Source organism: Aphis gossypii, unplaced genomic scaffold (assembly GCF_020184175.1).
Source record: "Aphis gossypii isolate Hap1 unplaced genomic scaffold, ASM2018417v2 Contig00464, whole genome shotgun sequence".
Taxonomy (NCBI): Eukaryota; Metazoa; Arthropoda; class Insecta; order Hemiptera; family Aphididae; genus Aphis; species Aphis gossypii.
The window spans coordinates 95494-109320 of NW_026083119.1; the positions used below are offsets into that span (position 1 = coordinate 95494).

General features: G+C 30.0%; 1 protein-coding gene and 1 pseudogene across 1 annotated transcript; both read right to left on the reverse strand.

Annotated features, from left to right (window-relative positions):
- Window positions 1–8168: 8168 nt before the first annotated feature.
- LOC126554319 (uncharacterized) lies at window positions 8169–8753 on the reverse strand. Its single transcript, XM_050209399.1, has one exon. It carries the CDS (start codon window positions 8751–8753, stop codon window positions 8169–8171), a length of 585 nt encoding a protein of 194 aa, XP_050065356.1.
- An 890-nt stretch (window positions 8754–9643) lies between these two features.
- Window positions 9644–11543, reverse strand: LOC126554320 (zinc finger MYM-type protein 1-like; annotated as a pseudogene).
- Window positions 11544–13827: the final 2284 nt, after the last annotated feature.

The following is a 13827-nucleotide window of genomic DNA, read 5'->3' on the forward strand; positions in this document are numbered from 1 at the left end:
TTGTAGCTATTATCAAATTTTTGGCGTCGAGAGGACTTCCATTTCGCGGTGACAATGAAATCGTAGGATCTCCCAATAATGGAAATTATTTGGGATGTGTGGAATTATTAAGTGAATTTGATCCATTACTTGCGAATTACTTAAAAATATTTAGGAATCCAGGAAAAGGAAATATTTCTTATTTATCTGCAAATACCTGTAACGAGTTTATTAACGTAATGGGAAAACAGGTTCTAAAAGAAATTGTAAATTAAGTTAAATTAGCAAAATATTTTTCCATTAGCGTTGACAGTACGCCCGATCTATCTCATGTTGATCAGTTAACTTTGATAATTCGTTATGTAAAAGACTGTCCCCGTTGAAAGATTTCTGAAATTTATACCCATCAAAGAACATAAATCTGTGTATTTGGCAGAAACAATATTTAGTTTTTTACAGAAACATGATATTTCAATTAAAGATTGTAGAGACCAAAGCTACGACAATGCTTCAAATATGTCGGGAAAGTATACAAGTGTACAAGCAAGAATCAAGGATAAATGTGAATTTGCCACCTTTGTACCATGTGCTGGATATTCACTAAACTTGGTAGGTGTCCATGCCGCTGGGTATGTATTAGAGGCAACAAAGTTTTTTGATATTATTTAGAAACTTTATAATTTTTTTCGGACTCTACGTATTGATGGAATAAATTGACAGAATATTTAGGTTCAAAAAAAGTTATAAAAAGTCTTTCACAAACGAGATGGTCTGCGAGAGCTGATGCAGTAAGCGCCCTGCATAAAGGCCATAAACAAATTATTGAAGCTTTGATGTCTACCGCGAAGGATTCTGAACAGCCACGAGAAACAAGAGACGAAGCATCAAGTGTGTCCAGAACAATTATAAACCTATAATTTATGATACTAACCGAAATTTGGAGTTTCATATTGGAAAGAATAGACAAAACAAGCAATAATCTTCAAAAAAAAAAAAAACAATTACACTAGACGTTGCAACTAATTTGTTAACTTCATTTGATAATTTTATTAATAACCTCAAGGATAAATTTGATGACTTCGAATCGTCAGCCAAAGAAAAAAATCCGGGAACTGACTACAAGGATCTATCCCAAAGAACAAAAGTTAGAAGCTCACGCCAGAGTTTTTTTTATGGCACTGGATCATCTGTCCAACTGTATGGAAAAGATAAATTTAAAGTAGAAACTTTTTTCCCCATAATTGATGCCCTGAGCGTGCATCTAAAACAGCGGTTAAGTGTGTACAAGGACATTAATCAGCGGTTTGGTTTGTTTTTTAACTTGAAAACTCTGAATTCTGAAGCGTTGAGACAATGTTGTAAAGAATTTTCAAAAATCTATTTCGAAGATGTTAATGAGGCAGAGTTGGAAATGTAATGTCTGCATTTAAAAGAATACTTGGAACATGTTTATAGTGAAAATGAAGAAACTGATATTATATTAGGAATATATCATCTTTTGAAATAAAATAAAATTGAAGACACGTTTCCAAATGTAGAAATTGCAATGAGAATATTTTTAAGCATGATGGTATTACACTTGACATTTTCACTAAATGTTTACATTAGAGTTATCTATTAACGATTAAATTTTCAAAATATTTTGACTTTTTTAAAGGTATCTATTGACAATTGAAATTTTTAATTTTTCTAAGTTTTTTTTTTTTTTTTTTAAAGCCGATAAAGAAATTTGGTATGTTGAAAAATCGTTAAAATTTAATACAAGTATATATTATAAGTAGTACCTATCGTAGTAAAAAAAAAATAAAAATCGTTAGTCATAACTTTTGTTTATAAGCATTTAAAATTCAAATGTTTACAAAATATTTCAAAATTGGAAAAATTTGCAAGGAATTTTGAAGTTAAAAATTCATAAAATTGTTGTTATTTATACCTTAGGTTAAAAAAAATACAAGGTTTTCCATAATTTTTTCTTCAAATAACTGCAGTAAACCGACGGAGTTGTTTCACTATTTTTTTCTATTTTAATTAATTTACATGACCTTCGCATGTAAATACTTAATTACCAAACTCTTAGCCATACGTAATTAATTTTGCTGGCGATTTCTAAGAATCAAGGCGTATTGGAAAAACAATCACAAACAACCTTTCGATTTAAGAAGTTGATTTAACAAGCAAGCCGTACGCATAAATTACAAATGCGCACGCCTTGGCGTAATAGCACAACAACAAGTCCAAACCAAGGTTAATTAACTTTTGGGTGTAAAACCACTTTTCGCAGCCACAGTAACAACAATCACTGACTCGTCTTTTTGTCCATCTCCTAGTCTCTATCATGTACAACCAGGGGGTACAGAGAACCATATAAATACGGGTCTCTGTCCGTCTTAGAATTAGAATTAGTTTACATCTACATAGAACTAGTCTATGACCAAATTTTAGATTAATTATTTTCTCGGGCAGTTACTCAACGTGCTGTCCTCAAATGTATATACAATTTTATTTACAAGTTTAACTTTAACTTTAATAAACATTTCTATTACATTGTGTCTTGTCTCAGGTTTAAAAACCTAATCCTTTCCGACCAAACTGGTCTAACTGCAGACGTCAAGCACTCATTTATAAACGATAGTGAGAGATCACTACATAACTGTTAAAATACTAGCGTCAATGTAGAAAAAATGTTATGGCCGTATGAAATATATTTTTTTACGAAATCTCTTACAATACAATATATTACAACATTTAAATATAGATAAATTATATAACTACCTAAGGTAATAATATAATATATCCTAGATTGACTAATCATTTCCGTTCAGAATCGTTTTTCTTATACAATGATACCTTGCAATGCATTAAAATTAAACACATCCATTAAAATGACCTACTTACCACCACCTCTATAACTACGGAGTAGACCGATACCCACTTGCCACTTTGCCAGTAAGTTTGCCATCCTTTTTTTGTTCTTATCAGGTTTGCTGTTATCAGTTGTCATCAAAATCAGAAAATGTATACCCGACGGATTTTACTCGACACAAAATTATAACCACGATCCACGATTAAAGATATTTAAAACACAGAATTATATAATATTAATTTAGTTCGATAATATAACCTCAAAAAGTACAAACGTCAAACACTAAAAACTAGTAACTACCAGACACTCAAAATAGTTTTTTGGGTAGTCGTTATGAAATTTCAAATTTGGCGTCTTAGTACTTGCATCATTGACTTGCATGCACATTGGCACTTAAGTATATGAAATATAAATTATTCATTTATCCGTTAGTTGGCGTCATTTTTTTTGGTACTGGTACTGATTACTATTATTATTGAGCACATATTTACACGACGACTAACTTTTAAACTAACATAATGTGAGTATAACTTGTAAATTTCCTTTAAGGTGCGTAGTGTTGAGATTATTTAATTTGGTACGTCACATATGGATTTTCACTTAATGACGAATAGGTGCCTGAATTAACTTAACATTCGAGCCACATAATGTAGTTAATACGGAGTCATTTGAAAGTTCTTTTAAACTGGCCTAACAAAAAACTCTCCATGCTTACCTTAAGAACTATTTAAGAATTTGTAGACATTAGGCATTCATTGTAGACTAGTATTTTTATAATATTTATTCCGATATTTTTAATTTATGATCATATAATAATATATTACTACCTAAATTACCTTTTATCCATGTGTTTTTACAGTTTTTAAAAGAGGCTAACTTATGATGAATTTTGATTGTAAGTTCTAACTTTTAAGTTAGGTTTAGATTATTTCATTATATCACTTACTAGTTATACAATTGAATATTAAAATAGGTACTTATTTTAATTTTTAATAATTAAGTAATTAAATATTTAAACAAATTATTTAATACTTAGGTGCTTATTTATTTAAGTAATTATTTAATTATAATGAGGTTTGAAAAAGTTTATCTGTTTAAGGAATTGTGAAGCAGTCAATATTATAATTTTTGTTTAATGGTCCATTACAAAGTTATGAGCTAAAACTCTCAAATACTCAATAATATTCCGATTTCCAAAATGTTGAACTAAATTTAAAATGCAGTTTGATGCTTCGACGTATTTTTTTTTTGTTGAAGGTGGTTCATGACCACTAACAAGAAACTCATAATATATGTCACTTTCTGCCTGAACTTTTTTCAGTTCAATTATAAACTGCCAGATCGTTGGATGATTCATACTAAGCTGTGCTTGAAGTCGCCGATGAGAAGCTTCTGCTATGTTGTTTATTTTCTAGTTAAACATAAAACCAATTCAAGTAAATCAGCTGTTTTTAAGTATTATAAAAATTGGTATTAATACTAATAATTAAATGGAATATTTATTCCTATTGATTAAAAATCCATAAATCTTATAAGTTGGAAACTTTTTAAATAATAATATTTTACATTTGATTTTATTTGAGTCATATATGGAAGAACCGAAGAAAATAAATTTAAAAAATAATAAATTTATTATATATCTATGAAATATCGAGATTGTATGATTATTATATCATGATAATATATTTTGATTGAGTGCCTTTCATAATACATAAATTAATAAAACAATAAAAATAAATAGCTCATAGTATCAGCCCAGTCAGAGGTGATAAAGTAATTAGTAATATCATAAACATAACCGAGCAACCGTTTATAATTGACCAATTAAACACGGACTAATCTAAAATGGGAACCTTACAACGATAACGTTTTTATCGCGAACGAAGAGAAACAATCGGTTAATAAAATAAAAAAAAATAAAAGAAACTATTAATACGGATCATCTTAATGAAGAAGAACGCGATAACATAATAGACTTATGCTGTCGATTTTCCGATTTGTTTTTTTTTAAGGTGACAAATTAAGTGTTACTGATATAGTTACACACAAAATTAATACACTGCGTTGCGTTAAACCGATAACATACGGCCATATAGGTTACCACATGCGTAGCAGGACGAAATTGAAAGACAAGTTAAGGAGATGAAAGAAGCGAACATAATATGCGATTCCTTATCACCATTTAATTTTCCGCTGGTAGTAGTAAAAAAGAAAAAAAGATGCAGAAGGAAAACAAAAATTGCGAGTGTGCGTAGATTTTTGTAAACTAAATGAGGTTACGGAGAAGGAAGCTTATGGTCTATCTACCGAATATTCTAGAAATATTAGAATCCTTGGGCTCATTGAAGTACTTTTCCACACTTGACCTTGCGAGCGGGTACCACCAGATCATGATAGATGAGGGGGATACACACAAAACCGCCTTTTCCACAAAGTCAGGTCATTTTCATTACTTGCGACAACGACAAAAGAAGCGAGAACCACTACTTAGAAGGTGTAGGAATACTATCATTAAACGAAACCTGCAAAGCATATGTTACCCGGGCTATTCTGATTCCGCATAGGGTAGAAAATGAAGAGGAATACATCGATTTCATTCCAAATTCTCAAATTATAGAAATGGAAAATATATACATTGATTTATCAACAAATGTTCTAAAAATAAACATGTGCGAACAAGTCAAATGTCAGATTTAGATCTAGTGGCTAAAACTATAGTGGAAATAAAAGAAATAGTAGGGACGAAAGTTACCACAGATACAATCAAAAGCAGCAAGAACAAGCACGACTATTTATTAAATGTAACCAGTGCAATAGTCATAGCCTGTATCCTTATGTTCGCAATAAGCTATTTAGGAAAGCTAATTCGAAATATAAACATCTAACAGTCGGTGAACCAAAACAAACCAATCGAGATTAAGCCAAAAATAATCTCTGAGCAGCCAGAAGAGCTTAAAAAGGAACAAGCAACTAATAATGAACAATGCATCGTCTTTACACACTCGGACACTGCATACTCTCTATATCCACGATTATGATGCGGAGTATCATTCTAAATGGGGAGGAATGTAGTAAGCTGACGTAGGTACGGAAAGCCTATAGTGCAAAAGGTCAAACACAACATCACGCCACCGGAATAGGCCACTAATCAGGCCTTCTCATTGGTAAACACCGATTTAGATTATTGGAGCAGTTTTCTATAACGTCAATCATCCTATCCTAATCAGGGCATGTTTCCATATAAATAGAAGCCATTCACAAGCTCTGATCAGAGAAGTTTACAAGTCTTATACACAATGTCTCACCCATGCTTACCCGAAGCCTCTAGGGAAACGTTCTCACAACACTTACTCGGTAGAATACTATTTTGTCGAAAAACTTCTAGCTATAATAAATATATTAATTAATTTGATACAGTTCAATAAACAGTTGTAACTTAACGTTTAAAATTCAATAACGTTTAATATTTATTATATACAATCTTTCCAACCTCTTCCACTCCAAGTAGCAGCGAACGTGCACTCATCGTAAAAGAAGTGTGTACCAACCCAGCGGTGAGAGCAACGGGTTACTACAATGATCACACAGCTGCTGGTCTGATATCAAAAATTTTGCAATTAATAAAAAATAATAATATGGATTTATCTCATTGTCGTGGACAAGGATATGATGGGGCCAGCGTTATGAGTGGTAAACATGGTGTTGTCCAAACACTTATCAGACAAACACAACCAACTACGCTGTATGTGCATTGCGCAGCACATAATCTTAACTTGACTATTAATGACATCGTTAAATGTTCAACCGAAGTTGAATTATTTTTTTCGAAACTATACTATTTCTAAAAAATGAATAAATATCTTCTAAACAGATGAGACTTACTATCAACATTTACAGGAGAATCAACAATTACACTTAAAAGATTAAGTCCTATGCGTTGAGCTGGTAGATACATTTCACTATTAGCTGTTAAACTTAGATATCTGGACATAATGAAAGCATTAATCAAAATAAATTTAACTAGCAATAAAAAAGAAGAACGTGATGAAGCAAATCGTACAAGAAAAAGTATGAGTACGTTTGAATTTATTTTTATTTGTGTAATCTTAAATGAAATATTATCACAACTTCACTTGACATCAAAATTATTACAATCAAAAAATATCAATTTTTTAAAAGCAGCAATTAATGCATTACAAAATTTGGAAAAATTTAGTAATGATTACGAAAAAGCCAAAACTGATGCTGTAAATATAGTTAATAAATGGAATGTAAAAGCCGAATTTTCTAATAAAAGAACAAAAATATTAAAAAAACATTTTGACGAATTAGTTGAAGATTTTGGATTTAAAAATAACGAACATTATTTTAAAATTAATGTATACATATAACCAGGAACCATTAAACCAGGAACTTCAAACCACATTAGAAAAATTGCTATTAATTTGCTAGAATTTGGTATGTACTTTTTACAATTTACATGGTTTTGGTTTTCCTAGAAAATAATTTTTTTACTTGGGGGGGCCAACTTCACCGTAGCCCCCCCACTTTAACCAGGAACTTCAAACCACATTAGAAAAATTGCTATTAATTTACTAGAATTTTCTATGCACTTTTTACAATTTACATGGCAAAAAAAAATTTTTACTTGGAGGGGCAACTTCACCGTAGCCCCCCACATTTTAACCTAATAACTTCAAATTTCTTTAGAAAAATTGCTTCTAATTTTTATTCAAATTACATTTTTAAAATTAAAACATAGAATTTAGTCCTCGACTTGACTTTTTTTAACCAAATAAGATTTTCAATTCATGATGATCGTTTTTTATCCCAGTTTTTTTTTTTTATTTAATATAGAATCATTTTTTTTTATATTTATCAGTTAAGAATAATTTATCAAGATAGATTTTTATCTAATTAGAATAAAAAAAACTGAATACATCTATACTCCGGCCCACAAGAGATCAGTACCGTCACGCGCATGCAGAATGACCGGCAGCGCCGGTGCGGAGCCCAATTTCCCCCACTCTGTGCCTCAATCGTCGCGCGCTACGACCTATGTACAGAGTGTTGAAAATATTCTTATACTATACAGGGTGATGAAATGTTATAATTACTATTTTTTTATGATTTGTATATTATGTTTATATTATAAGATATTTCAATACATGCATGTCAAAAGTATAAACAAACAAATTATATTCAATATGTAAGCATATAGGGTATTCTAATACACAGAAATACGTCGTCACAAATTTACAAAAAATATAAAAAAAGGTATTAACAAAATATTTAAAATATATATATATATATATATATATATAAATTAATCTGAATCATCGGAAGAAGACGTGTCCCCTGTGATTTGCATGATATGAGATGTATCTTGTTGATCTAATAATTCGTCAGTATTGTTATCAATAGTGCACAACTTGTTTTCTTCCTTCATTGCATGACTTACAAAATTGGCCCACATGTCTGGTGTCACATTTCTGACGCCATCCATCAGTAGTTGTTTTACATCGTTGATTTTGAATGTAGTATTGTTCATTTTCACGTGATTTTTTACAACCGACCACGCCATTTCTATTGCATTTAATTCGCAGTGGTAAGGCGGAAGACGCAACACTATTTCGTTGGATTTCAATGCTTCTTCGTCGATTATATATTTGTCATGATGATGTCTAATTTCCTGCACCTTTTCCCATAACAAATGTTTCACCAACGACGTATTCACATGACAGCCTTTTGAAGTCAACCATTCAATAATTTTGTCTTTTCTCCAGGCTATTGTAGGGATGGGGTGCTGTTTTACCGAATGGTATGAAGCATTGTCCATAACTATGACTGCATTTTCTTTCAGTTTGGGCAAAACTCCACAAAACCAGTCATAGAATGTATCACCATTCATTTCGTCGTGATAGTCTGCTGTGTTTTTTGTTGACTCAAAACACAGTAGACCACCCTCGACGAAACCCTCTGCTGACCCGATATGTACAACAATTAAACGCTTGCCCTTGCCTGTTGGATTTTTCGGGCCTGTCGACAGTTTTTTTACAAAGGCATCTCTATGCGATGTTACCGTCTTGTCAATCTAAACCTTATTACAGCACTCGCCTGCATTCACCCATATCTCGTCTAAATAATAAATTGTACGACCTTCGTTTCTGTACCGTCGTATATCTATAATGTATTTTTGTCGCCATATAATTAGGTCTCCTCGCTCAGTAAGTGCACTATTCCGGATTCTTTTTGTGTACTCAAATCCCAGTTCTTTTAAAATCCGCTGTAAAGATGTCCTTGGTATAGTTGGTAAAGATGGATCATCACTGAGGACTTGAACAATTTTTTTTAAAGTTGGAATTTCATTTCTCAACCAAAAACCATGAATTTTTTGCCTTATAGCATTTTTGTCGTAGTCATCAATTTTTTCGTTAATTCTTGCACGGATTTTTTGTTTATTTGGTGACTTCAGTTGGTTGTTCTTTTTGTAATCTCTTATTGTATTACAAATAGTATCGCGTCCAATGCCGGTTGCTTTCGATAAATATGCAATTAACGGTTTGTACTTGATATCGGTTGTTCTTCAATTTTCGTCTTATCATAGGCGTAGGGTGGTCAAATTTGTTGGGGGGCTTTAGCCCCTCCAGTGGAAGACATTAATGACTCGTGGGGGGCTTTGCCCCCCACACCCCCCAAACAATATATATATACAAATATAATAATAAAAAACAAATAGTGTATGATTAATCTAAAAAGTTTTATTAAAATATTCTATTTTTTTTTTTTTTTTTGTTTTAATTAAATATTTAAACGTCTATTTTCATTAGAGTATATCTTTAAAATATCGTCAGAATTAATATTATTTGATACATCTTTCAATATTGATAATTGCCAAAGATGAAAAACGATCATGACTCATGGTGGAACGTAAATAAGTATTTATTCTTCTCATGGTTAAAAGATCGCTCACAAGACGCTGAAGAAATTGGTATACTTAAAGCCAAGTTAAGTAGTTTGTACAGATTGGGAAATATTTCAACCTTAATGTGTTTTTGATATGAATTAATTTGATTTTTAGTTTCTAAACTCTCACCTTTTCCCAGGCAGTTTTTAGCCACCATCATTTCCGATTTAAGCGATGTTAAATCAACTTTCAGTAAATCCTAAAATAATAATTATAACACGTTATTCTTAACAATTATAAACAATTAATATTTTTATGATATGGATACATAAGTTATTACTAATTAAAATCATAAAATTTAAAGCAATAAAATAAAAAAAAAGTAGCTAATATTAATTTATTTACTCACTTTATATTGTTGAATAAAAAATAAGCTCTTTTCATAGTCAAGATCACAAAAGTAATCAATAGCCACCGCTAATTGTAAACTTTCTGGTGAAAATCTGGTTTTCATATTATTCACAACTTCATCTATTATTGTATAATAAGCGTGAGTTTTCCAGTAATCCTTTACATTAGTTTCATTTATACAATTTTCATTTTCAGCACAAGTTGTCGTTGTTAGAACAAAATTTCTTAGAGATGCAGGCTCAAATCTTTTCCGTTTATTAGACACTATTAATGAAAACATAATAAAATTAATCAATAAAATTATCATTTAAATTAAAAGTATATCTTACTCTCAAGATTTTTCAACTCAATAGAATGTTCTTCGGAAAATTTAACTATATTTTCCCAAATGTTTGTGTATATTTCAGTGCATCTACTGTCTTCAAAAGTTTTTATCACAGAATTTATTAAAACCGCTGATTTACCAAGTGTCTCTCCTTTACTTTGTAATTGGCTACTTAGAATACTAATTATATTTAAAACATATTCTATGAAATGTATATGTATAATAAATGAGGATTTTTGAATACACAAGAGAATACCTAAAAAAAAATATTGTTTTCATTTACCATACCTACTACAATACTACATTGATAAGTATATTAAATAATTGTTCACAAACAATTGCTCTTGAAATATCCTTGTCATTGTTATCTTCGACCTCTTGTTTTAAAATATTTACTATTGATTTATAATTGTCTATCACTGCTTTACAGTTTTTGTAGCGACAAATCCATCTTGTGTCACTAATTTGTGAAAGAGTGCATGGCTTAATATTTAAATGATTTTGCATTTCTTGTAATTTCTTGTTCTTGGAAGGCGAAGAAAAATGAACATATATTGATTCCAAGATATTAAATATTTTCTTTGTAAACTAATTAAATTTAAATTTAAATAAATAAATAAGTCATTTAAAATTAAATAAATATGGACTTACATTTACATTTTTACACATATCGACAACAATCAAGTTTAGCTTATGAGCCATACAATGAATGTATGTCGCATACGGATAGTGTTCATCATTTTGGCTTGTACACCACCTTTTCTGCCAGACATTACATTGGCTCCATCATATGACTGTCCAATAATGGGGACTTGGTCAAAATTGCAGAATTTTAAAAAGTTAATAATGGCATTACTTAATGACTCAGCGTCTTGTTTTTCGGACACATTAAGAAAACCAATAAACCTTTCAAAAACTTCAAAATTGTTGGTGTACCTAACACAAACTGACATCTGTTCTTCTTTGTGGCATCTAAAATATATAAAGTAGTTATACAATTAATTTAAAAAAATAAAACATCAAGTCATCAGAAGCTATTACCTTGCTTCATCACACATAATAGAATAAAATTGTGCATTTTTAACTTCATTTATGATATAGTCCCGAACGTGATTTGAACAAATGTCAATAATAATATTTTGTGTGGTAGGACTTGTATAATTATATATTTTTCATAATTAATTTGATAATCAGGATTATGCTTGAAAAATAGTTTACAAGCTTCCTTGAAATTGCCTATTAAAAAAATTTACATTAATTTATATTATAGGAAGGTATTAACTATTACATTATTATTTATTATACCTTGATTTAGTGAATTGCTGTCTTCTTGATGACCCCTAAATGCTATGCCTTGCCGACTGAGATAAAAATAATATCTATTATACATTTCACATAGTTTCGGTTCTTAATTACTTCTTCATGCTTAGCATTTGACAACAAAGTGTAAATAGATCCTGTTGATTTTGATTTTTGATGAGCTAACCATTTAGCCATACATGTTAAGTGATTAGGAGAACTAGAATGAATTTCTAATTTTGATTTAGAGTTATTTCCTTTACCTTTTGAACCACTTATCTATAATAATACATTATATAGTGAGCATTACATAATGTCAGCACTTAGTAGGATAGATGAATAAAGTGTGTAATGATACTTAAAAAATATAAGCACTTACTTTTTTCCAGTTGTTAAAACCTTTAATTGTAAATGTTTCTTCAGATTTGCATTTGCTTGTACCAAAATTACGACATGCATAGCAAAATATACTATCTTTTGAAATGCTATACTCAAGCCAATCAAACTGTTTAAATAATGCTGAAGTAAAAGCGCGATTTTGTGATCCAAAACAAGTTTTAGGATATGCCTAAATAATAAATATTGGAATAAGCAAACAGCAAAAGCCAATCAGTTTTAGGCGAGATTTTAGGCAAGCTATAGATAATATTTTATATATATATAATTATATTTTTATAAAACTTACATCTAATATAGGTGTTGCTGGGCCCGAGTTAATATCACCTAAATCTAAAATGACATTAAAACCACATTGTACATTTTGTGTGGGTTCATGTACAGCCTTCACAGATATAGCATCATCCACAGATTTATTACTTTCATGTACAGCATTCACAACTGTAGGAATAGGATCATCTACAGATTCATCATGCTCGATATCAACAATTATGTTAGTAGTATTTTTTGATGTCAAAGAAATAGATTCTTTAGGTTTATTAAAAATACTAAATAATTTACTTTTTTTCATTTTGGTAAACTGATTGAATAATTATAATAAATAAAAAATAATAAAAATAATAATAATTAATAATAGATAAAAATCGTATTATTCGTAAATTCGTAATAGAATAATTAGTAGGTAATAGGTATTCGGTAAATTTCGTTATTACCACGTGCACGTAGAGCTTATCTTAAATCCGACACCGACGGGAAACTGCGAGTGACACGGCGAGTAAAAATAATCGTCGATCGTCGTACTTTACGATTTTCAGATGATTTTATAATTTCATAAACAGATAACACATCGGTTCTAATGAGTTTTATTCTTTGCAATATTTATCAATATCGATTTTATCCGTTTTTGTCTTATCGAGTATTCGATATGGCCAAAGTACCCATACTATCTATATAAAGATTAAGACAATATGTTCATTATTCACATTCGTCGAATTATTTTTTTATATTAACTAGTTAGTACATTTAATTTTGTAGTATACTTTTGAATAGATTTTTTACATATAGTAAATGCCTATTTTTACAATTTTATTGATTTGAATAGTTTTTTAAATTAGACGGCCCAAAGTTTTTTGGGGGGGCTATTTTTCAAACTGGGGGGGCTAAGCCCCCCCAAGCCCCCCCCTAACTACGCCTATGCGTCTTATATAAGTTAATGATCATGACTTTTGTCTGCTTCCGAATAAAACAGACTTATTTTAAATGATTATTATTAATAATAAAAAACCTAAAAAATGCATTTAAAATGTCAAAAATTTACAATAAAATATGCACTAAAATGAATAAAAATGCAATATAAAATGCCAAAAATTATAGTATTAATTGCACTAACTTATAATGTTTTTTAATTTAATTTTTATATTTGCATTGGTATGATATAATACATTAATATATTACATTTTACATGCATAACAATGTGTTTATTTAATAATAAAAAAAACTAAAATATAGATTGAATTTGAATTTCACGTAAAACATTTTTTAAATGTTAATTGTCTGAATTTAATAAAAAAAAAATACCGGATAATGAACTTAAAAATCAGAATAAAAAATCGAACGTTTCGTATAAAAAAATTAATTCGGACTTTT

Coding starts and splice junctions, on each gene's coding strand:
- LOC126554319 (XM_050209399.1), bottom strand. CDS start 8,753: ATGAATGGTGATACATTCTATGACTGGTTTTGTGGAGTTTTGCCCAAA.